At 41.3% G+C, this 25,920-nt stretch overlaps 1 protein-coding gene across 1 annotated transcript; it reads left to right on the top strand.

Moving 5' to 3' along the window:
- Positions 1 to 2,421: 2,421 nt before the first annotated feature.
- LOC139333031 (calcium-binding protein 7) lies at positions 2,422 to 25,546 on the top strand. Its single transcript, XM_070965272.1, has 5 exons — positions 2,422 to 3,422; positions 19,570 to 19,713; positions 19,857 to 19,969; positions 21,396 to 21,546; positions 23,375 to 25,546. Exons 1-5 carry the CDS (start codon positions 3,314 to 3,316, stop codon positions 23,503 to 23,505), a joined length of 648 nt encoding a protein of 215 aa, XP_070821373.1. The 5' UTR covers positions 2,422 to 3,313; the 3' UTR covers positions 23,506 to 25,546.
- Positions 25,547 to 25,920: the final 374 nt, after the last annotated feature.

The following is a 25,920-nucleotide window of genomic DNA, read 5'->3' as shown; positions in this document are numbered from 1 at the left end:
ACTGCTGTGGGGTGATGCATGGTGAGTAAGTAAAATCTAGGGCTTAATGAGGGAAATATTAAAGTCTTGAATCCACAGCGTAATCATTTGGCTTCAAAACACTTGGATCCTGCAGCTGAGCTGTTCGGGGTAATTTGCTGGTCATTGTTTGCACCTCTGGAGCTCAAAAGGAACATGTTCATGTCCACTTCTGTTCATTCAGAGTCGCACCTGCTATGGTAATGTGCACATTAAAACTGGATAACTTGATTTTTAGATTTATGGACAAAATGTTCATTTCTGGATTTTAGTCTACTATTAATAGACTGTTCTGCTATTCTTACTTTTTCTCTACTGATATCATTACAAATTCAAATCTAAGCCTTTTTTTTTTTTCTTCAGGTGGCTGTTAATTAAATTTTCCTACATTTCTTTTTACCTGCAGTCACAGCAGAATTTATTCAACAACAATGTGAGGCGGCACCATGGTGGCAGGATCAGCTGCCATCTAGCGCCAGCCTTAACACCAGCTCAACTCTCACATACACACAACGTGTATAACCAAAATCTGAGAGACCTTAACCTGGCAGGGGTAATCATTAAACATTTCCAGTGACAAATGTGCCCTGTGACGCATTGGAGACTGAACGCTGCGGCTATTGGATCTGAAAGTGGTCTGACCTTCAAAGTTTCCTCCTGTTGAGAAGGCTTTAGGTAGGCTGTTTTGTGCAAACAAAAAGGTGCCACATGTCACCCGAGGATACAAAGTTGGTAGTGCCCTTTTGTGTGTAGCCAGTGGTTGTTGGACACTGCTGACACTGTCAGACTGACCAATGGTCTGTTGAGCATTAGAAAATGCCAGCCAGCGCTGTGGATGTTTTTCATGTGTGGAGAATGCTGCAACTCAGTGACCAAGAAAGGTGGAATTTTGGAGAAATGTAACGTTTTTTTCAGGGGTTATATAACCAGTCAGACCTTGCAGATTATAACTAATCAGGACCGGACTATGTCATAGATTATCTAGCTGAATTCATGCAGGGCACCAACCTTTCCTGGCTGTTTCTATATGCTAAACTTTTTCTCCCCAGATGCTTTGCACAGACTGCTTAGATGTGTTTCTGGGATGGCATCCATGTTCAAGTGTGAGGACAATTGAAATATCCTCTTGCTGAACATAATTCCAGTATTCACTCTCTTTTGGCCTCTAATACTCTTGAGGGAAATATCTGGCTCCAAATGCACTGGCCACTTGCTAACTGTGTCTGTCTGCCATTTGGTGCTGAGCAGGTAGTATACAGTAACTTTTTAGAACTTCTCTGAAAACAGCTGCCTACTGTGGCCAAAAAAATGGAGATATGAGAAAAGTGAGAGTGACTCAAAACATTAAAATTGCAGGACAGCTAACAGCTAAACAATGAGCTGAAACTCAATATAAATCTGTGTAAAGCCAAGGGAAGCTGCAGATTCAGGTGATAGGTCTCTGTAGGTTCCCCAAATGATGATGAAGTAAATGCAATATATAAAAAAGCAAGGGTTACTGTGGAGCCAGTAAATCGCCTTCATGAATGTTTCCATAACCACTTTGCATAATAACAAATCACTTTTATTGCTTCTTTGCTCAAAACATTCCCCGCAGACCCATCAAACAGCATGCTTTGCAAAGATATAGCCAGGACATCACTGTAGTTTATTCAACTATTGTTTAATACATAAAGGAGGAGATGTAAATACAGTGGAGGGAGGCCGCAAAATGCAAAATCTGTTCTTAGGGCCCCAGAAAGGCCATAACTGGCCCTGTAATCAACTCAAATTAATGAAAAAGAAAAAGAAAGAAAGACATTCGTGAAACTTAACTGACATGCAGACTCCTACCAAAAGAGAGACACATGTCAGGGAATTACTAAAAAGACGGCTCTCGGTCACCAAAAATTCAAGTGTCTCCATTCAAACCTGAACCGCTGAGCCAAACGTCCATTGAAGAGTACAACCGTTCATTTCAAATGGGTCGCTCTGCACAGATAGTGGTGCAGCAAAGCATACAATTGGAGATGATGAGACAGAAAGACGGAGGCTGGAGGGAATTGTAACTCAGTTTCTCTGCTTCTTCCGTCTTTCTCCCTCTCTCACAGTCTGCAAAATACTTCCTACTGTATGTCAAACCAGTCTGGCCAACTAAATCAGCGGGAGACGCAGTTTTGCGTCATAGCAAAACTTCAAATGCATAATGGTCAGGCATTCATTCTTTGGCTCAGTGGGAAGAAGTCAGCCACTCACCTATGGTACATCGCTGTCAATCACAGTTGTTTTAATCTAGCATTAGTGAGTAACCAGAATATGCATGGAGAGAGTAACTGAACATAAGGAAAGAGAGAGAGAGAGAGAGAGAGAGAGAGAGAGAGAGAGAGAGAGGGAGGGAGGGAGGGGTGCATTTGTGTGTTATTCAGGAGGGATTGCCTACACCCATGCAGAGTGTGTGTATTTGTAGACGTATGTATGAGAGAGACAGAGTGACGGGGGTGAGACGAGAGAGAGAGGGAGAGAGGAGTACATATCAGATCCACACAGAGAGCTTCCTTTCACAAAAACACTCCTTCACTCCTCCACTGAAGAAGAAACAACTGGAACGCAATGCGCCCCTATGACCAATTAGGAGCGAGCCCAGCAATTATTGTCTTTGAGGATCGGGACGTGCGCTGACCTGTCATCTTTTCAGCCTTTCAAGAGACGCGTTTAGATTTTTTTTTAAGGCTATTTCCTCACCAGGCTTTTTGAGTGTAACGCATCGTTTCTGTGGATTATGTGAAGCTGGCTGGACCTCGAGGACGGAGTGCGTCAAGTGAGCGCGCGTATCCAACAAGTGGATGCATGCTCGCGGCAGGCGAAACGCTGGGACTAAACGCATAGTCAGTGGATTGATGAACTACAAATGTGTGTATCGATTGATCGGTTTGCACATCAGACAAATAACCTGCACTAATTAGCTCAGATGTGGAGCTTGCCTTGGTGGATGGTGGTGCATACATGTGCGCATTGACTCGGTCTGAGGTAGTTTTCATATCTAGAGACTTTGTGTATTATTCAGGATACTATTTTTCTCTCAAGTAAATAACAAAACTGCAATGAGGTAAGACATCCCAACATTTTCCCGCTCTTCCGTCGTTGACCAAAAGCAAAAGCGAGCGGACACGCTGCGGAATCCACCGTTTCCCACCTCATACCTCTCCCCCCATCCATGGACTCTCCGATCCCGCGGTGACCGTGGGGGGAAGTTGGGATCCTCTCTGTAGACATTTCTGTATGACGAGGGCGCAGGTGACAGCCAAAGGTCGCAGTTATGCCGATGCACCCAGTCACCTCCACCTTGATGTACCGGGGGATCTGCACCATCCCCGACATCCTCTCCTACAGCGCCCCGGTGAACCTGCCCGAAGACGAAGTTGAAGGTGAGATGTTACCTGTTCACGTATACCTGAGGGTGTTCATGGCCAGTGGGCCACACACAGGAGGCTTTTATTAATAACAGGCTTGCGTGTGTGAGGCTGTGGTCAGCTCCTGCGGTGGAGCTCATTCAAACAGACGCGCGGTCAGCACCTTGGATAGCGCTCCTGACGCGGATGGAGATTTGAAATGATTGATTTTCAGCTTACAAGAGGCCTGTTTCGGGGTTTGGGATTGATTTAAAAAAAATCTCCCTTTTTTTGTGATCTTGATAAATGAAACAGGCTGTGCAAAAAATAGTCACACTCTGTTATCAGTATTACTCAAAGATCAGTTATCTTGTTTCAATTTTCTTTCATTGATGGCAAATATAGATTTACAGCTCAATCAGAGGGTTGGCTGCATATAGCTTCAGCGTGGAGCTGACTTGGTTGAATAAAAGAAGGCTTCCCTGCTCCCTTTCAGCCATAAAGTGTTGCTTCTTGGGGACTTGTGTGGTGCACTAACCCCAACAAGAAGCAGAAGCTGCTGGATGGACATTTGGTTGATGGAGGCCTGATTTCACTGGCCCATTAAGTGTGCTCACACATACTTTCTGATGGTCAGATGGTCCAGGAGTGTTTGATATTCCATCTTTGTTTCCCTTTTCTGGGCACTGTGAAATATTTGTACCACGGCTATGCAAAATGATTCAACCAACATCAGCATAAATTCTAAAAAAAAACAACAAAAAAAAACACCACAGCACTGCAGTGGCACCTAACAGCAAAGTCTCAACAAGCGTGCTGACACATGACAATTCTGAGCATTTTTTATTATTATTATTATTATTATCATCCTGAGAATATTCATGCCCAGAGCGTTTGTGATGTGAACCTGCGACATCTGCACATTATCATACAGCAACCCCAGGGACACTGTTCAAGTCCCAAAGCGTGTGTGATGACAGTAAGTTCTTGCATTGTTGACATGTATTCAGTGCAGTGATGCTGTGAGGTAGCTGACGTATCCCTGGCTGAGTGATGCGTTCAGTGCACATCTCATCTTTGATACCTTAATAATGCACGCATTGTTAGGGAAGCACACATTGTGAGGGACACATTCCTGATTAGGCAAAGACTGAAATGCTTACTTGTTAATTACAGACAAGCAGGGGCTTGTCGATGGGTGCTGGTGAGAGGGTGAGAAAAGAGCCATTAATCGAACCTGGAGTGGCACACATGTGAAATGACACAGCCCCGAACTCTCTCTCTCTCTCTCTCTCTCTCTCTCTCTCTCTCTCTCTCTCTCTCTCTCTCTCTCTCACACACACACACACACACACACACACACACACACACACACACACACACAGAGGTTTGCATTTGCAGTATGTGCAAAGACACACACGTACACACATAATAAGCTTGGCAGGGAAATGCTATTCAGTGCTCAGGTTGATATTAATTAGAAAAGCTGAGTGGAAGAGGCCAAATACGAATTGGGTTTGACTTCCAAAAGGTGTTCTATGAACTGGCTCAGTACCTGTTTCAGACACGCAGACACATCCAGAAAAGACAAGAATTGGTGCAAGATAGATGAAACTGTTTGAAGGCTATGCATGTTATACTCTATTGTCTTTCTGTTTTGCTTTGACATCCCACAAACGGAGCGTGTGATAAAAGAGAAGTGTCAACATGTCAAAAGTGATCTCTGCATGATGTCATGCTCATGATTATAGCATTGCATCACTCGATGCTTTACAGTCGAACATGATTTCCAGGAGACGCTGCATGACAGAAATATATTTTGCACACAGCAGCAGCATAAAAAAAGAGATGGGTGTCTCCTTTTTCAATCATTTTTCTTGACTGCAGAAGAAACTTTCAGTTGGTGAGATTTAGGAATCTCAGTTTCCTTCTCCTCCCTGGTACTTCAACATACGGTCAAGCTTTAAGGTACGATAAACAGACACTTTTGTTTTGACTTCAGTCAGTCAAATCCACTTGTGCTGCCTTGCTGCAGTGAGTCTGTCGCAGGACTAAGTGAGCTTTACGGCTCAACTCATAGTGGCACTTTGAGTGGAGAAGCAATGGGATGCTTTGCGGAGAGAAAAGGAGAGCCTGAGGTAATGCACGGTTAACAACAGTGACAGAGCCTCTTTCAGCTGCTGTCGAGCATTAGTGATCCCGTGTGAGGGATGTCTTACAGGTTGTGAAATAGGCAGACTTTGAAGGCAGTGTCACTGAGGGGACTGAGTGTTGTTATTGTGTAACTGAGATTCACAGCTTGCCAAATATCCCCAAATGGGAATGATACAAATGTGACTGATTGGTTTGTTCGTTAATAGCTCAATTTAGCTTAATTTAAAGCTTTTAGAAACAATCCTGCTTTTATCCTCATCATATTTTCAGCTGCTCAGAGATGGAGGAGCGTGCTATAAGCAGCTGGGATCATTATGCTGCATCGTGATACATTTACCTCCTTATTGGACATTTCTGCTCTTATTTAGTAACTTCCTATAAACTGGATGTTCCTTTTGTGGGCCAGGCCTTCATTAACAACATAATTAACATTGTGTTATTAGTTTGATACTTCACGAGTTAAACTCATTTTATGAGAATTGCTTATAAACATAATTTTTAGCTGAGGATGCTTCAGATGTCCAACATTACTTCTGTTTTAGGTCTTCATGACCTCTGCTGTAAAACATGGTTAAATCCAGTGGATTTTTATATGCTCTGTATCAGTGATTGGTGCTGACAGAACCTTTTATGCAGCACTGCCCTCTAAAATCCCAAATAAATCCACTCGGAACGAGACTCATACCTCTGTGGGAGCCTACCAACCCAACCATAAGTAGTATCATTACGTAGGATGACAAACTGGACACATTGTTGTCCATCATTGACTCTTTGGACAATGCATAAACAGATATATATTCATTTTCAACATATAAAACATGAAATCTATCCTGATTTAATATGATAACAATGCTGTCTTGTCATTTCCACATTTTGTAACCTTCATCAAATGTGCAATGGGTTTTAGGGTCAAACGTATCAGTACATTGGGTATTAGAAAGGTCAGAATTAAAGAAAGAAACAATATTTAAAGGAGAAAATCTGTTTGATTTGACTCCAAACAACTCTTTGGAATGCTTTAAAGCTGGTTAAGTTCCAAATTACAACATGCATTGAGAACAATCTCGACTGTCTGATGATCAGATGAGTGACACGCTGCTCGAGCGACAGTCTCTGTGTCTCGTCACCGCTCCCATCTCTTGAGAGATGGACGAGAATTGGTTGGAAGTCTGAAGTGTCACATACATCAGCTCGGCCGTCAGGGAGACAGAGCTTTGTCACGAAACGGAATTGCACATTAGTGAATATGTGTGTGTCGGTGCATGTATAGGGAGAGAAGGCTCAAGCCCTATTGGCACGCACTACCAAGGACTTGATTTTCAATTACTGGCTTGGACACCCCAGGGATTGGACCAATGGCACCAGACTTTGCTGGCGTGAAGGCTGTCAAAGCCATAATTGGAACAAAATGCAATTTTTCTGATGCTCGATAAGCTTGTGTGTGTATATGTGTGTAGAAGGTGGGGGGTTGTAGCAAGTACCTTAATGTACAATGATGCGAGCATAAATTGAATAGGACTCCATATTCTCCATTTCCCCTCCTACACAAGAGGGTTGAAAAAACAAAAAAACAAAACAGTTGGTCATATTACAGGAGCTCAATATAGTTTAGACCTCCTCCACCACTAAAAGAAACACACACACACACACACACACACACACACACACACACACACACACACACACACACACACACACACACACACACAAAGCTCAGTGTCAATATCACTGCAGGTGGAATTAAGTGGGTAGCCCATTTCCACACTGCCTAACAACAGCCCTATTGGAGGCAGCTTCAAAATAGTCCCTGGGCTGAGCTTATAGCATTTGTAACAGGTCCCAGAGTGAAGCTCATGTAAACAGACACCAGTTGTTTTCCATAGACTCAAGCAGAAGATACGACAGGAGCAGAATGTTTGCATATTTCCGACAAGGTTGTGATCAGTGCACTTTATCTGATGTTTCAGTTTAAATCTGCTCAGGCTTTCCTTTCATTGTTTTGCATTTGTGTTTGTTTTCAGAGTGGTAGACTCACAAAGAAAGCTTCAATTCTATTAAAATACAGTGACACATTTTTCATTGTCTGCCTTTTGTTCATTCACTCTGTCTTGAGTCCATGAAAGTAAACTTTGAAGATTGCTTGAGAGGACTTACATTCAACCATTTCTTTCATGAATTAGGCCCAAAATTCAGTTTTCTCAGACAGACCTTGATTCATTTTGGGCCAGGTGTGAAAACAGAATTTACTCGTAAACAGTCAATACATTTTGACATTAAGGTAAATGAATCCATTCAGCATACATGAGCAAACTGCTAGAAAAACCGAACAAAAAGATAATTTAGTAATCATCTAATAACTAAATTTCATGCTTGAAAACAGGAACATAATAGCTGCAGTTTATTAAGGAAGTAGCACAAGCCAGACATACAAATTAATTCATAACAAAAAGCTAAATTATAGCTAAATCATTGCAACTGCAAAATCTATGTGGTAGTCATTCTTCTTGGAAGCAAAATGTCAATACAAATTACTATCTCGGTCATTTAGTACTCTTGCAGACAATACGTTAAAATTGCAGTGCATATTAAACAAGGCAGAGAGAAGCAGACCAGGGAATTTACTTAGATAGCAGTCATATCTGATCCAGGGACCTTGTTTCTGCAGGTGGAACCAGAATATTAATCCTCAGATTAAAATGTCAATCTACACCAAAATTAACGCTTTATATCCATCAACATGTTTAATGATACTTACTTTTACCTCACTCAGTTCCAGCTCCAGGGTGTATGGTTGGGCGTGAAAACCTAACCTGTCACACAGCCCCAGCAGGGACAAATGTCTCAAGGAGCATTTTAAAATCCCGAGTAACTGTCTGTGCTAATCGAAATCAGCACAGCCTACAAAGTTATCTCCCCATTTGCTCGTGCTCGTGGCAGCGTGAGGGGGACTTTCCTCGCCTCCTGATCAAACATAGATTGGACTGTCAGTCCCCACCAGAGACAGGAAGCTGAGATGTTGAAAACAGGAAGTGATCAGAATAATGAGACCAACATCATTGAAGATTCAAAATGGAATTATAGCAACTGTGTTTACTTTGTGATGAAAGTGATGGAAGGACGGCCTGACTCGTGTGATCACGAGAAAGAATAAGGAGACTATTGGCGTGCAGTCACTGTGTTAACAGTGTTCCATTCACTCTGATGTAGTGCAAAGGAAGGGTTGTGCAGTGGAGATGCAGTAAATATGTGTCGCTGAAAAAGAGATTCCTGAGACTTATTAATGTTTTTAGTATTACTATCAGCGTTGGCTGTAGGAAAGGCACTGCTGGTTGTTCAGTTCACCAGTGCTCAAGTACAGCCTCACAGAGCTGCTAGCATAGCTGTGCACTCATCGGCTGTTTTTGAAACCACTGCTATACTAACAGGTCGTACTTATTTCGTCAAAATGTAGCATGTAGTGTCCAGTATGCAAACAAAAGCAAAATCTGCAGTACGCCAACATACTGTACATCACACTGATTGAGCAAAAATCTCCCATAACAACAAGTCAGATCAACAGTTAGACTTCAGCATGAATGGCAGAGGACAGCAGAGCCCACAACTGATATTACTATACTGGAAACTGATAATATGAAGATATTTGTCAGTCATTCTGCATTTTTTGATGGACTTTATTGAAATTATGCAGCTATTGTCAAGGGAAAATCCTCACAATATGGCCAAACCACAATGGACATGAACATGAACAAAAATACCATCAATCATCAATGAAAAGAGACCCACTTTGAACAAGGACAACAAGCCTAATGTTCCACTTCCAAAGCAACAGAAATACTTGGAGGACTAGCTTCGGCTTGTGTTACATTTGCAATGAGGTAATGCGACAAAAAGCTGGTGATTATCCACATTTATAATGTCTCTTTTTTTAGCACATAAGAGGATGCTGCATGACAGTGGTGATTTGCCATTAGCCGTGCTGTTGTTTACTTCTGCTTTCCAGAACCAGAAAAGCTAATGGGCTAAGCCTGGCCTTGCATACTGCAAAATAAACTGATTTCATTTTCATTGGTAGTAGCGCTTTCCAAATACAGCCTTAGTATTATTTCACCCTCGACAACGCTGAAAAAGAAATGCAAGCAGGCCAACTTGGTGTCTTTGTAGCTTCCATTACTCTGACAGCTTATGTACCTCCTCAAAAAAGGGTTATCGGCTACAGTGTCACTACAGTGTCTGTGCGTAGGATCCATAATCCCTTAATACACAACTATAAAGCTTTCTATACAATATCACGAAAGAAATGGCCATAAATGAAAGAAATCAGTACACCAAAGGGGGCACGGAGTACCGTATCTTCGGTTAGACAGTTTATCACAAAAACTTTCACACGTACTAAATAAATCTGACTGGACTTACTGGGGAGTTTTCTTTCCCCTCATGTGTCTCCTTGAATCATAAATATTCATTTGAGAACATTCTTAAGATATTCTGGCTTCCATGCTGCATTTTGTTTTTGAAAGTAGTTTGCTCTCAGTAATAAAAATTTAACACATGCTATCGGGGCTTCCTTTTTAACATTTTTAGTCATTCCCTTGGCAGAGTTTTTGGGACTTGCAAATCGCATTGACTGACAGCTGCTAGAAAAAAAAAAAGAAGAAAAAAAAAAAGAAACACTGTGTTCCTAATGGCATAAACTGCCTGTGAGGAGATCTTGATGTTTCTGCTCCACTCTTACTGTAGCTGCAGCAGAAAACATTGACTCATTCCTTCGCCCTGAGGTGGAGGGTTGACTTCCATTCCTTTGGATATACTTACATGAATACAAATGAAGATATTTAAAGACACCGGCATCTGCTTGGCAAGGCAAAAATTATGCGTATTGCTGGTGCAGAATCAGTGGGCGTTGTGGGGGTGTACTTCCAAGGGGTCAACTGAGACCATTTTAAAGCATGTGCTGCTAAGAAGAATTGGACAACAACAACACAGACCTAAATGACCAATCATGATGGGAGCCTCTATGCTGGCTGATTTTCAGGAGTGTTGAGCGTGCAAACAATCCAGATGTGCTTACCAAAACCAAACACCTACTTTTCTCTCCTGTTCACTTCAGTTATTGACTGCTATTAGCAAGGCTCTCTCCCAGGAAGCCAGAATTAGTTCAATTATTGTTCTCTTGCAGAAGAAAACCCCAGCAACCTTGTTTTACCCTTAAATTGGATCCCCTAAACAAACACTTTGTTTCCCCTTGCATAAATGAGAGCTTTCCATACTTACCTACAGAAAGAAAACAATCCTCTCTGAAATACCATTGAAACCAAAAACTCAATCAAGCTAATAAATGAAGTGTTTCGCCACTGCCAACACCATTACATTTCCACTTTCTGCCTTTCAAATCATTTTGACAATGTTACAAGTCTGGCAAACGTCAGTTTATAACTCAGACAGCTTTTGTTAATGATTTGAAAAGAAGAAAGACATGTGGCATCAACAGCACTGACTGCTGTAATTGTTAAATTACTGCCAAGTTAAATGTCTGTAAAGCCTGTGAAATGTTCAGAGCTCATTGTCAGAATTTGACTTTGGTGGTGTTGGATTTGTGGCCTTTTATTATTTATTCATAAAAGACTGACGCAGTGTCATGTGTGAGTGTACAGGGAAGGTTTCCTGCAGCAAGATATCAGTTTATTCTGTTTAAGTGCCTGACAAGCCTCAGAGGCTTTGATGATTATCATTAAAAAACACTAATGACAAAAGGTACACACCTGGGTGAAGAAAAGAAACGCAAGCAGTACACAAAGGTTAGTTTGATTCATTTTTTAAAAGGATGCGGTTCATGACATTACAGATGAAAGCATCCTGCTAGCATGTAATCAGCCTGAGAACAATAAATCTGACTTTGCACGACTTCCCGTCACTCCGTCAATCCTCAACATTTCCTGCTCTACCTGCATGGTGGAGGGTCGTATTGCATATTGCGGGCAGAAACACAAGCAGGCAGGCAGGAAAGGATTTCAAAATGGCTCTCTTGGTTGTACCACCTGCCTAGATGAGACAGGCGGCATATGAAAAAGCTCTACTTGACATAGATGGTGATAATGATGTGAGCAGAAATGAGCTGTTTCTCAGAGGGTGAAGTGACCCAGCACCACAACCTGCAAGCCACAGGTTGTATCTGTCAAGTAAAACTGCTTTTAAAACCTGTGTGGTTTTTCTGAAAAGATTGTGGTGTTTGCAATGATGTTATTGGCTAAAAAAGTGTATATAAATATTATACATTCTGGGAATGACCACTGAAATGTTGCCACTTTACATTAGATTTGAAAGAAAAAGTTGGAAATCTTGGAAAATATGCTCATTAGCTTTCTAGAGGAGATTAATATCACGCTAATGTCTGTATGCGTTAGCTTACCATAAGGACTGGACAGTTGACAGTTGGTTATGCTGGACAATGTGTTCGCTCTGACCAGTTGTCTGATAACCAGTGGAAATGTGACACATTACCCCCTGTAAAACAACAATTTGTCATTTTTATACTTCGGCTTTTCGACAGATTAAACAAACAAGATATAAAGTTTTAATTAATGAGCTTTAGAGGTGCACGCAAGTGGATTGAAGTGAACCAGACTGACTGTGTCCTCCTGTTTACAGCTAAGATAAGATAAAATGCTGCTCACTGTAGCTTCATATTTACCGTACAGATCAGAGTGGCATCAATCTTCTCATCTAATGCTCAATAATAGAATAAGCTATCCAGCTAATCCACAACCATCATATAAATTCTCCATTGATCAGCAACTGTAACCTGCCAAGTTGGCTTTTGATTGAAAATGTGGTGCAGCTTAGTGGAGAATATCATGAATATCATGCTGTGATTACAGCTGTCAGGTAGGTTAAAGCTAAATCATTTATTTCCATTTTGATCGATTGCCACGAAGGAGTGAATCCAGCAGACTTTATTACCTGTGAAATTAACTGTGATGGGTTCTGGAAGGTGAAGTGCTTTTTCTCCCAGGTAATATTTCCTCCCTCTGATGAGCAATAGTGCAAATTCTACACCAGACAATAACCAAATCCAGTGGTAAGAAAACGTGATCCATAAGGGAGCGCGTACCATTAACATGGTGGAACTGATGAGGGAGTGTTGGATAAGCTATAATGTATAATGGAGGCTTTTGATTGTTCACATCTGACCTTTGTTTGAGGTGCTTCTCACGGCTTTTCGCCTCATGGATATTGGCCGTGGCTCAGCTTGGGATCGGCTGTGATGATGAAAACTTGCAGCTTTGAGAAAACATAAGAGCGAGGAAGAGAAAAAAATGAAGACAGATCAATGAATCTTATTCCTTTCTGGAAAAGACAGCCGTAAGAAGCAGCAGAGACGGGCTAAAATTTCACCCATTCGCTGACTCCAATCATTCAAGGTCAAGAGGGGTTTAAGAAGTTGGCCCGGGGATTTTTTTCCTTATTGAGGATGAAACACTTCGGCCTTTCTAACTTTTTTTTTCTCTTCCAGTTTCTCCCTGTGGTCATGTCAGTGTTACATTGGTGAGGTTAAAGCGCTTCAAATTGCATAATGGAGGAAGGAGTTTCTATCCAAACCCAGAGGTGGGATTTTTCCTTAAGACATAGGCAACTCTGCCATATAGCCCCTTTGAATACTCCAGAGCCTTATTAGAAGCCTGCTATGGTAATATTCAAATCTTCCGGGTGCCCAAGTCAGCCTATATCCAGCTAAAGATGGATTAAGGTTGCTATGGGTGTTTAAAAATAGTCGCTTGAGGTTCAGACACACACACACAAGCTGTGTTTTTCTCACACTGATAAGGTCTTACATAAAGAGTGGGTGTGCTGCAATTACCGATCCAAAGCAGCCCTAAGCAGATGCAGGTCTGACTGAGGGGAAGAGGATCTCTGGCTCTGTAAAACAGGCCCTGGATTACATTCACGGACTCTTCACAGCTACAAAAGCTCCAGTATTAGCCTGTTCTGCTCAGAGTGTACCGCGCGTAATTAGCAAAAGTTTTCACTGATGCTAAATTTAGTCTGGAAAGGGGTAAAGCTTTGCTCCAGGCTTGCCTCGGCAATCCAAGTAAATATTTCCCATGTGATCCGCCTCTGTTGTGCGAGGACGAGGAAAGTTAATTTTATCCGTTTCTTTCTGATTACTGTTTGCTTTCCTATATCTATACAGGCAAAGATGATGAAATTCTTAAAATCTCGTTCACTTTATCATTATATCGTGTAGAGTCTAGTAGAAAAGTCCACACAGAAAGTGATGTCAGGCCCTTTTGTCATTGATGCTTTCTATTTGTCTGCATGAATCAGCTCCATTTCTGGGCGGTTCCTGGCTTTGTCTAATGCTGCATACAGTTCACAGACTGTTCAGTGTCTCTGTGCTGCAGCAAGGATCCAGTGCACTTCATTGATATCCAACAGTGTACAGGGAGAGCAGTGTGATGGGAGTACACTGCACCTTTCTCTGGTGGGAGTTCAGCTTCAGATGCTTGGCTCTCGCAGCTCACGATCTTAACTTGGGCTTTTCATCCTCTGTCAGATCACACCACAGGGGACTGCATGGCATCGCATCTTTGAAGGCCAACAAGCACCTCTCTACATCAAAGCAAATACCACATGCTTTCAACAAAAATATTCACACCTCCCTGGTGGAGCTACGGTCCCAGAGACCGGCTGGAAGATGCAACAACAGCAGCTCAAAAAACAAATACAGAAGAAAACATATGTATATTAATAAGGTAATAAAGAAAAATGTAATTGAAGCTTTAACAGAGAGCCACTGAAGTATAAAGAGGCCAGGAGCTATAATAAAATTTGCAGCAATGAAGGGAAAATCTAGAATGGTGACACTCCAATTTAAATGAAACGGTGGGTTCATTATATGTTCTGCTTTTATGCCCGTTCAAACAGTTCACAAGAGGTAAAATTTGACTTTGACGAACATGGAAAATGACTTAGTGCCTTGCATATCTCCTGAACCAGTTCCAGAAACTCCAGCCAAGTAAGCTGAAAGTGTCTTAGTTTTGAACACCCAAAAATGAATGAATGTCACCTTTTTATGAAGGAAGGAAGCTTATTTAAAACAGTCTATGATGGCAGCTATTATATACAGTCACTGGTCCATTTGGCAACCACTCAACATATGAAGCTTCAAGACCTTAAGGCTGCTCTCATCAATATTTGATGAAAATAAAGAGATGTGAAAGTGGTTGCTTGTAGTGACAAACCCACAGAGACTGAGTTTCCCTCAGTTGCTACTGTTTTGATTCACACTCACCGCTCTCATCAACCCAGTTTCCAGCTGCAGGAGTGGATGTTAGCATACAGAGGGGTTGTTATTTTATTTTATTTTTTTAGCTTTTTTGCTACCAGCCCAGCACCAAACATTAGACAGAGAGAGATAGCAACTAGGTGATGAACATAGTTGAGCATTTAGCAACTAAAGAGTCAAATAATCCACCGTAAGGAGAGACCAGAACACAGCTAAAAAGTAAAGTGATGACACGCCATTGTTATGTTTACACCTTGTTGTGAAGCCGAATGTAGATTTAAAGCTTCTAGGATTTCAATAAAGAACAGACAACCCCCCCAGAAGAGCACATTGATGCTGAAATGCCTGCTCAATAAATTAATTTGTTGTTGATTAATTTTCTGTCCATTGGCCAATCATTTCTCAAATCATCCAAAGCATTAGTCATTGCAAACATCCTTTGGTTTCATCCTCTGAAATATGATTTGTTGATTTTCTATCACTGTGAACTGATTATCCTTTAGTGTTCAAGTGCTGTTCAGACGCAACAAGCAATTTGACAACGTTGACTTGTGAAGGGCATTTTTCATTGTATCCTCTCATTTTATACAACACACACACACACACGCACACACACACACACACACACACACACACACACACACACACACACACACACACACACACACACAGACAAATACTCATCAGATTAATGAACAATGAAAACAGTGATATTCATGTTAAGCAGCTGGGATGTAAAGCAGCTATACTACAGTACAATATGAGGACTTACCCAACGATGTAATCTCCTGTCAGTGTGGCAGGAAGCAAAACAATCTCCATCCTTTGCTTTCTTCTTCTTCTTTTTTACCTCCATGATTTGGTTTGAGAACATGAGAGTGGATAGTAGCTACTGACCCACTGTCGTTTTAATTATGTGTGCCTCGTATTTAGATCCATTTATTTCAAGGCTAAATGATTAAGCGGTGGCTCATTTTTGCCAACTGCCTCCCTTTGATTGGGCAGGATAATTCGGGTCATCTGTGCAGGCGTGCAGCAATATCAGAGCTATTCTCTTTTTTTTCCCAGAGCGATTTATTCACAGTCAAGGAGAGAGAACATTTTGGCGTCTGACAGAGGCAATTTCTCAATTACAATGAAGTCACTGTGGCATACATAAGAATTTGGCCAATTTTGGGCCCACAGAGTAAAATGAAAACGGGAGAATATAGTTGTCTCTCCGGAGGACAATTAAGATAGATAAACTCTCAAAGAGATAGCGCTCTATCTAGATGGCGTGTGGTCAAAAAGCGAAATTAATTCTTTCAGAGGATGATTAGTCAGCCTCTTTTGATAAATGAGTGCGGATTATGTATGGTCTGGTTTACTTCAGAGATTTGTTAGTTCATTCTCGCAGCACTCTGTCCTCATTTCAAGCAAGTGTGTTTCTTTTTTCTGATGGCTGTACATATTCCACTTTTACGGCTGTATATCTCACTGGACTTGATAAGCCATTCATTATATTTCTGGCCCATGCAGCACTGACGCATTTGTATCCTGTAAATGGTTTGCGACAGAGTATGAAATCCTCCCACAACAAAGAGTGGCCGTATGTCATTACACAATCCAAACTTTTTTTTTTTTTTTACATCAAATATACTATGCAGCACTCACCAGTGGGGATGTGTTGCTTACCTTGCCCTTTGATCAATAAATAAAGCTTTCATGGAAGATGGAGTATTTGCCAAAGCTTTTTTGGCACCTTATTTAAAAGTGTGCTGGCCGCAACATGTTTTTTCTATGAGCTGGAAAGCCCCTCTTTCTAAGGTAAACAGATGGAGCGAGGACCTCAGGTGGATACTGAGGTATTGTTATTCTATAAACAATAAGATCACACCCAAGGAAGCCGGGGGTGGGGGCAACCACAGCTGGAAGCGCTCAATGATTCACACTATATCTCCTGTAAGACATTTTGTAGAGAAAAGCAATGTGAAGAATAGCCGCAGTGGATGTCACTCTGCTCGGCTTTGTAAATTGCATGCCCAGATGTAATCCATTGTAATACACGATTGCCAAGTACCCTTGTCCCTGTGGCAGGGTTTCTATTCTGTGGACGTGTACTTGATTACAACTATTTCCCGAAGCCGAGCTACCACATCATACACGGAATGACACACACCGTTTCCTGCCGTCATCGATCTTTCATGTTTTGTTTTTCCAGCTGAAATATTTGTCACAAACTGTCACGCTGTGGATTTTGGCCTGAGGCTCGGCCATTTGTCGCCGGTCTGACACAAATCACCGGAGCAGCAATTCCCATTTACAAGACTTTGGGCTTGGCAGTGGATTGATAAAGTTTGTTTATATTATTCCACTTCAGTAACTTAACAACTGCTAATTGGCTGTAAAGTAAGAAGAGAAAGTCATTTAAATTTGCATTTGAATTTTTATGTCGCCTACCTAGAAGGCTGTTGTTGTCAGTCGTGTAATAACCTATGTATTATTTAGCGACATCATTGTGTTCTTGTTTTGTTTCCATCACACATTCAAAAGCCCACTCTGCAATCCATTTACAACTCTTTACTCTGACCACATCTGTAACGCTCAGTCAGACCCTTGGAAAATACCTTACTTCCATTAAGTCTTTTTACAAAGCATGAATACAATATGACTCTTACATGATGGTTCAGTGATGCATTTCAAGGTTTCTGATTCTAGCAAATGGCAGATTAGAGAGATTAGAGATATGTCGCTTGATTTTCTGAAGATTTACATCAGCTCTATCTTAAGATTCGTCTCCTGCTCTGCTCTTTTGTGTGCTAATCAGCCGTGCGACATGATGATGGGACGAGGCTAAAATTGTAGGTGACTCAATAGTGGATGTTACTGCATGTAAATGAAGGGATTCAGTTCCTCATGAAGAGTAAATGAGTGGAGAATGAGGGGAAATATGTTGTTTATCTGAACTGGGGAATTAAAAGCTGAAAGACTTCCTGTAGTGATTGTGGCTATGTATTAATTGGAGGTCTCCTTCATCTCAGTGTTCAAACTGTGCGTCCAGTACTGGGATGTCTTTCATTTTATTTTGCTGAGGTTTGAGTTTCTGTAGATGATGCTGTTTTCTAGTTCCCCTTCCTCTGTTTATCTCAAACTCACTGCTACAAACAACATGAAGCACAATGCAACCTCTTTCATTATCGAGTTATATTAAAGGGGCACTGCTCCAGTGGTTTAGTACTGCACTTCTATAAAGTCTGGGAGGTCACAGGAGACATGGTCAATGGAGGTCAAAATCATTGCAGCAGAGGTACAGATATTTTTAGTGTTCAGATAAAATTTTAGTTCTTACTTAACCAGTTTGCTGCAAGGTTGAGAATCTTGGAAGGAGTAAGGCAATGTGACTGTTCATGTGATAACGGAGGTGAGATTCAACATAGTAACAGAGCAGCTAGCAGCTACTCATTCAAGTATGGTACACCAAAATACCCAGAAAATAGACAAAGCAGGACTCTTCAAAGGACACAGATGAGCTTCAAACTGCAGAATGTTTCGTGTCCTGGCTAAAACAAAACAGTAGCACCTTTTAGTATTTAGTAGCCCCAAATTCTGACACAACCACACAACTGCTTTCATAGGCTGAGTAGCATCTTGATACGAAAACTTCATGGAATGCTCCCATAACAGACAATGACAGTCAGTCCTCACCAGAAAAGTGACTTATTTATGTATACTGTTAGGCATCCTCTAGTGGCCACAGTAATTAGGAGGAGGAAGGAGGAAGTCAGGTGATGTAGTATAAAGAGTTAAGTTGATGCGAAGGTTCGGTATGCCTGTCACTGGTGCTATATTTATGTTGTTTTAGGAGTCATTGGCAAACAACCTGTTGAGTCGTTCAGGTATAAGGACGTTTTGAAAAGAAGACCAAAACATCTATTTTAAAACAGATTGTTTACTTAAAACACAACATTTTTGACTGCCAGAGGGACTCCTAACAAACATTACCAACAGAAATAGAGAAAAATGGACATCATACTTACTTTCTCTTTATAATTGAGTACAGGTCCAATTATTCACCATCCACATGCTTACCATTTTCTTAGACATTTTCTGCGGTGGAGCTATCTTAAAAACAGCTTGTCAGTCTGATTTTAATGTCAACTCTTACACATAGAGGTTCAACATCATCAGTCTCATTTGGTGCTGGTGGTAATTGATTCAAATATTCATAATATATTGGGAATCTTATTCTAACCTTTCTGCCATTCATTTTTGTGTCTGTCTAAGAAATTATTGGACTGAAGGGAATCTTGGAAATGCAACCACCAGAATATCTTCCCCACCTCGTATCACAGCAGAATATACTCTGTGTTATTTTTGGCAGCCAAGAGAGTGAAGACTTTGATAGGTTTGATTCATCCGTCATGAAATTTTAAATTCAAGGATGACAGAGAATGCTGTCCTTTAAAATGTTTAAATTTTGTCCTGATCTCAGCTCTTTGTGCAAGTGTTTTTTTTAATATTTTTTTTTATTTCATTTTGGCTCTTTTTTCATCATTTTACTGGTGGAATTTGTTCCCCTGAGCTGCCAACCCCCATACAACTATGACTCAAGCATTGATGCGGCATAACAAATGTGTCTTTGCTGTGTGGAACATTTCCCACTTTCATATCCTGCTCTACTGCAAGACTTCACCTCGTGTGTGTGTGTGTGTGTGTGTGTGTGTGTGTGTGTGTGTGTGTGCGTGTGTGCGTGCGTCTTCCCTGCAGAGATCCGCGAGGCCTTCAAAGTGTTTGACCGCGATGGGAATGGGTTCATCTCAAAGCAGGAGCTGGGGATGGCCATGCGCTCCCTGGGCTACATGCCAAATGAGGTGGAGCTGGAGGTCATCATCCAGAGACTGGACATGGATGGTGAGGCAGACACACAGCTTGGATTTTATCATCTTAAGTCGCAAAGCACAGAAGCAACTTGCTCCCTGTTTGCCCACAAAACTGGACTTTCGCAGGCAGTAAAACCAGCCACAATAAACATCAACTGTTCCTCTTTTCCACAGGAGACGGCCAGGTGGACTTTGAGGAGTTTGTCACTCTTCTGGGCCCAAAGCTGACAGCGGCTGGGCTGCCAGATAAGTTCAACGGCACCGACTTTGACTCCGTTTTTTGGAAGGTGCTTATTATTCAGTCACTCATTTCCTGCCTATTAGAGAGAAGACAGACAGCAGAGTCGCAGCTGTAGCGAATCACCAAGCGCAGAAACATTTAGACCCTGCTGCTGTACAACTTTAAAGGAAAACCAGTTTTAATTGCCACATCCACTGGGTTGTTAATAGGAGGATTTTAATCTTTCGAGAGGTTTGGATTCCCTTAAGAACTGTGTCCTTCATCAAGACTTTGAGCTGATATCTCCGCCTCGTTGTGTGTGGCGACAGTCTTATTACTTTGAACATTAAAGTCAATTTTTGTGTAAAAGAGATATTAATTTATTTACAGACACCTCATTAGATAATCAACTGCTCACTTTGACAGTGAGATGAAATTAATGGGATGGAGCTCTTGTCAAAGCCGCCTTTGTTGTAGTTAGGTGATAACAGCGCCGGAGTGGCTGTCAGACAGTGAGGCTCCAAATCAAGTGAAAAAGAGAGGGGGTTTATGGGAATTCTTGGTGCAGTCAGTGTGGGAATAAAAGAATCACAAGCAAAGACACCTGCTGGGAGAGTCAAGAAACCCAAGGGACTGTTGCAAAGGCTGCATAGCTTCACATAACATTATATGTGAATAGCAGTATCAAGCATGTGCTGCTGGATTGATCGCACAGAGCCTCCGGTCACACTGGTGAGCTCGGCTCAGGCTGAGCTGAAAATGAGTGACACAGATGAGCTTTCCGAACAGGCGCAGATCCTGGATCGGCATATTTACAGGGATTTTTTAGTCTCGGTCTCGGCCATTCACAGATTCTTTATTTCATTTAATTCGGTTTTTATATAATGCCAGAGGTGGAGTGTAAGCAAATCCTTTTACTCAAAACCTAAACTTTGAGGTAAATATTTTCTTCTTTTTTTGCTACTTTAGATTTTATGAGGCAAATAGTATTTTTTTTTCTCTGCTGAATTTATCTGATTGGTTATTCTTTACAGAATATGATTTGACATGTTTTTGACATGACCGGCTTATAAAATATGATGTGTTGCTGCTGAATAGGTTAAACTACCTAACATTAGGCCTAAGTAAAGGAATATTATGCTCATTTTCACATTTCAGCTCAATTATCCAGCAGGCAAATCACACTGCTTAATTGTCCAATAGGAAATTCAACTGACAGGGACCTTGCATTTGAATTGGATGTCAATTTTGCCAGAAGTTTAACACATCAAGTCATACTTATATTTCCAAAATCTGATTACATTTACAAAAAACCTTTTCATGCATTGCTATTGCTGCTCTCACTGTTCCTTCCTCTTTATGTCTTACTTGTGTGTACAACATACTGTATGCATGTGTATATGCCTCTTTGCATGTAGCGCATATATGTTTATGGTTTAACGTCCTTCAGCCTATGTCCATTTTAATGTTTAGTTTTGCGTGTGTGTCTCCAGTGTGATATGCAGAAGTTAACGGTCGAAGAGCTGAAGAGGCTTCTGTACGACACCTTCTGCGATCACCTTTCCATGAAAGACATCGAGAACATCATCATGACTGAAGAGAACCACATAGAGAACCCTGAGGACTGCCAGGTGGATATAGACAGTAAGGAAGAACCTCCTTTATTTCAACAGACATCTATTGTTTGTGATGTCCTTTGCGGCAAATCAAACCAGGGACGTTACCGTTATATTGCATGTACCTTAACCACAAGGCTACCAGGACGCCCCCCTGTACTTTCCCAAATCTTGTCTAAGTTTCAAGCACCACACATAAATTCAATTTACTTTCATTATATGAAAATCTTATAGGTGGATATCTCCAGGAAGTTACCCTTGCCCATCAAAGAGTATAGCTTCTATAGGTGCGCTGGAAAGACTGAATGGTCATTACAAGCCACCATGTATGATGATATAGAGAGCACGTCTAATGATGGTTAAAAATAAAAAAACAAACCCAAAACAACAAAAAAACACCAAACTGTTTAATAGACCCACTGGTCCGTCGAGTCAGTGTCACGTTTTGCCTCACCTAGACATGAAAAGAACACTTGAAAGTTTCTGAGAAACATTTCAGGTGACGGTCACAGTTTGGTTAGGTTTAGGCACAAACGCCTTGGTTAAGTTCAGGAAAAGATCATGGTTTCGGCTAAAATAAGCATGCTAGTTAAGTATGTTTCATTCAAAGATGATGTTACATACATGACATACTGAATGTTAGGTATGTAATTAACTTCAGTAACATCCTTTAGTTAAAAAAGTACACAATGACTTGGTGTCACATGGGACAAACCCCGGTCTCCTCAGTCAAAGTCCATCTAGCCAACCCAACCTCCTTGTCTTTTGCTGCCACCATTACCGCCCCCTGCTGGTCGTACACCTTCATACAGGTGTGTACTTTTCACACCTAGTTGATCAAAAAACATGACACCGACATACTCTGCTCTAGTAGATACACAGGTGTTTTACATGCTTTGGTATGACACTGGTCTGCTTTTACCACACTCCAGACTACAGACTTCACCCTTAAAAATTCCTCACAGAACCTCTTCCTAATCTACCCATTTTCAGGCACAATCCAGCAATCACACGGGAATAACTGTGCTAAAAGAGCAGCGATACAGCAGCGTGATTTCTCCCATCAGCAGCATAATGTACTGCAGCCAGTTATCAGCAGTGTATGAAATGCTGTGTCCTCTAAGGCAGCTGTTCTGTAATTTGAGCAACTGTGTGCAGCATTTGGTATTGTTCCCTCTCCCTCTCACTTTCTCCCCACTCAAAAACATTACTACACTATTGCTAAAGCTCAGTCTGCCTACACATACTCTGTGTGGAGAACCCCGCTCTCTGGAGCTCATTTGAAAGCCATTGCAGGAAATCCCTCACTGAAGAAGCAGAGGGACGTTTACGCATCACAAAAATGTGTTTTTTCTCAGAACACCAATGACCTCTTGAGGAAATTAAGAGCAAGATCAAATGGAAGCTTTTTGAAATCGTCTATCTGGACAAAAATAAGGTGCAGCAGATATAAAAGTTTCTTTTTGAAGATTTTGTTTTGCTGCTTTTGGTTCTGACTTCAGATAATTCAGCAGGTATGCAACACCTTTTCTCGGAGCGCTGGTGTTCTGATGAGCACCTTTAATATGCCAGTCAGGCTCCAATCCATTTGTTTGTTGCTCCAAAACTCCAATCAACATTTCAATCTAGATGCAGTTACGCAGCATACAGGTGTGAAAACAAATTCTCTTGGCAGTGTTCATCCCTTATAATTGTGTTCGTGTAATTGTAAGGTTTTGTGATGAGCTCTTTCCTATGGAAATTATTATCAGATATCTCTCAAGCAGTAAATAACACCTTATGCAAAGGACCTTCAGGTCATCTTTTTTTTCCTCTTTCTCTCCCACCTCCTCTTTCTTTATTATTATTTTTTCCAGGTTCCAGCCCGACGCAGCAAGTCAAGCAAACCTGTGTGCGCAAGAGCCTGATATGCGCCTTTGCCATTGCTTTCATCATCAGCGTCATGCTCATCGCAGCCAATCAGGTGCTGCGGAGCGGCATGAAATAGAAGCAGCAGCATTTTCAGCCTTGACCACCACCCAAAGGCTGCCTTCCAGATAAATGACTGAGGAGATAAAACTAAAAAAAAAAACAACCACAACAGACAATCACACAGCTGTAAAACAGGCCAACATATGACTGCAGACGTGTGCAGGGATTTGTCTTTGGGTCAGAGATGAATTTCAAGGACAACTGGACCTCAGAGAGACAGCGGTGTGTTTGAAGTGGACAGCTAACTATACATATCACTCGTCATAACATAACATTTAGTATTCATTAGCTATGTGCATTTGAGCAGTATTGCATTCAGTATGGTGGCAGCTATAGAGAGAAGTGTAGTGACTGTTTTGTACTTGTCCAGTGTACCATGCGGTTTATTGTAAACGAGTAGAAAGAAATCTGTGAAATATTGTGGGCACTTTGGAGCAAATGTATTCGTGAGGCTTGAAAGTATTATGTGTGAGGTCTGGAGTGCAAAGCATTGTGGAGATATTGTATGTGGTGCCACATTGTTCAAAAACCACTTGGGAATAACAATAGCTTGGTAAGAAACAGACAAAAGGGTTTTCAGGGAGGCGCACGTGAGTGTATGGATAGTTTCACTCATTCACAGGCTTCAGTCTGGGGATGATGGAGCAAGGTGAGGCAGGTTAACAGCTCTCGGGAGGAAGGTGTTGAGGTCTGAATGAACAGGTAACTGGCTGGACAGTGCAGTAAACACTCGACTCTCTCTGTCTCCACAGTGGGGCTTTGCGGGCCTCAGAGGATGACCATCATCTATGCATGAAATGCATGGATTTAAACAGTCGTCTTGACACATTTGTAAAAGTTCTTATCAATGTATTAATCATTATGACTGTGTAACAGAGCTGTTTTCAATTACTTAATGATAACTGTGAGCATTTGTATGTGGTGCGGGGTATGAGCAATCACAACAAAAGTAAAGCATACAACTGCATGAAAAAGAAGGGCTGCTTTAGTACACGCTCCTAAAAATTAGTTGCGGGATTGCTAACCTGTGGACCTTTTCCCACGCCGGGCGCCAAATAATCATCTCTCACTGCCACCGAAGAGCAAACAACTTCAAGGTGTGTGCCGCTCAACCATTTAAAGAATATGCATTGAAACTGATCTGGTTGGTAGCGCTGATACAAATGTGCAGGAATGTTTGTTTTTTTTGTTTTTCGTCCGGATGCGTTGCTATGGAGCAATAAATGTGTGTAAAATAGACATCTCACAATGCTTTGAACGGACATGAATCTTTAAAAACATTAGCACCAATGGACTTAGTAACTGCTGAGGTCTGAACATTTTCTACAGCACTTTTCAAATGAAGGTTTTGGCAATACAACAGAGACCCTGGCTCTGATGTTCAAACAGAGTACAGCCCTCTCATTCAGCGAGATACAGACAGATGAGTGGAGACCTGGGTGTCAGAGGCTGCCCAGAGCATTGATGTTTGACCGGGCCAAATGGTGCAAACTGTTGCAATAAAACATTAATATCTGTGAAGCACCACATTAATTTGATTGGGTGTAGTTTAAATTGTTGTGCATGCATCTGGGTAAGGTCTGTCATTAATATGTTTTGTACATAGAAACCTACTTCAACCAAAGCTTTGGAGGGATCTGTGACACACAGGGCTGGGCCACAATGCTAATTTTAGCATTTGAATTAGAAAAAAAAAACAGAGCTAGAAGTCAAAGATTTAATCTCACCTGAAATCAGGTAAAACAAACTTTTGGTTTAAAGCTAATTTTAATTTCTGACAGTGCCAAGACGTGTCTGGAAAGTCAAAAAAAAAAAAAAAAAAAAGGCCTTCAAAATGCCCACAAAAACAAGACACTGCAATACAGATATCTAAATAATTCACATTTTATGAATACCCCTCTAAAGGATCACCATTGGCAGCTTCCCAAACTTGGATCTCACACAAGAGCCAGAACCTCACAGTGGCAACAAAATTAGACGACCCTATCGCCCAGAGCCAGACGGGATAACGATTATCTGATGCTTGGGGGCAATTTGTCAAAAGTGTCAACTCTGAGAAAACACACAAAAAGAGAGAGCGGAAAAAAAAGCCCATTTATTAACAAATACCTTTGTCTCCATTTTGCACTTTAAGATGTGCTGCAGCGCACAACAGCAACTCACCGCCATGATTGTTCATCCATTTCCAGATATAGTTTAGGCATAAAGAATTACTTTATCATAGATGTATCTATTTTTGTGATAAGAATGTGATGGACTAGAATATTAACAGACTGACAAATGACACTGTCTCATTAGTTTTCTATTATATTACTACTGAGAGAACATTTTCATGCAGAATAAACTGAGAATAATAATTTAGTTTTGTTGCCTTATTCTTTGAGACACTTTGGCTTTGTGCATACACGTAAAAATACACCAGTCATGGGTT

Source organism: Chaetodon trifascialis, chromosome 6, assembly GCF_039877785.1.
Source record: "Chaetodon trifascialis isolate fChaTrf1 chromosome 6, fChaTrf1.hap1, whole genome shotgun sequence".
NCBI classification, from domain to species: Eukaryota; Metazoa; Chordata; class Actinopteri; order Chaetodontiformes; family Chaetodontidae; genus Chaetodon; species Chaetodon trifascialis.
The sequence above is the reverse complement of the archived record's forward strand: the minus strand, read 5'-3'. Positions and strand labels throughout refer to the sequence as shown.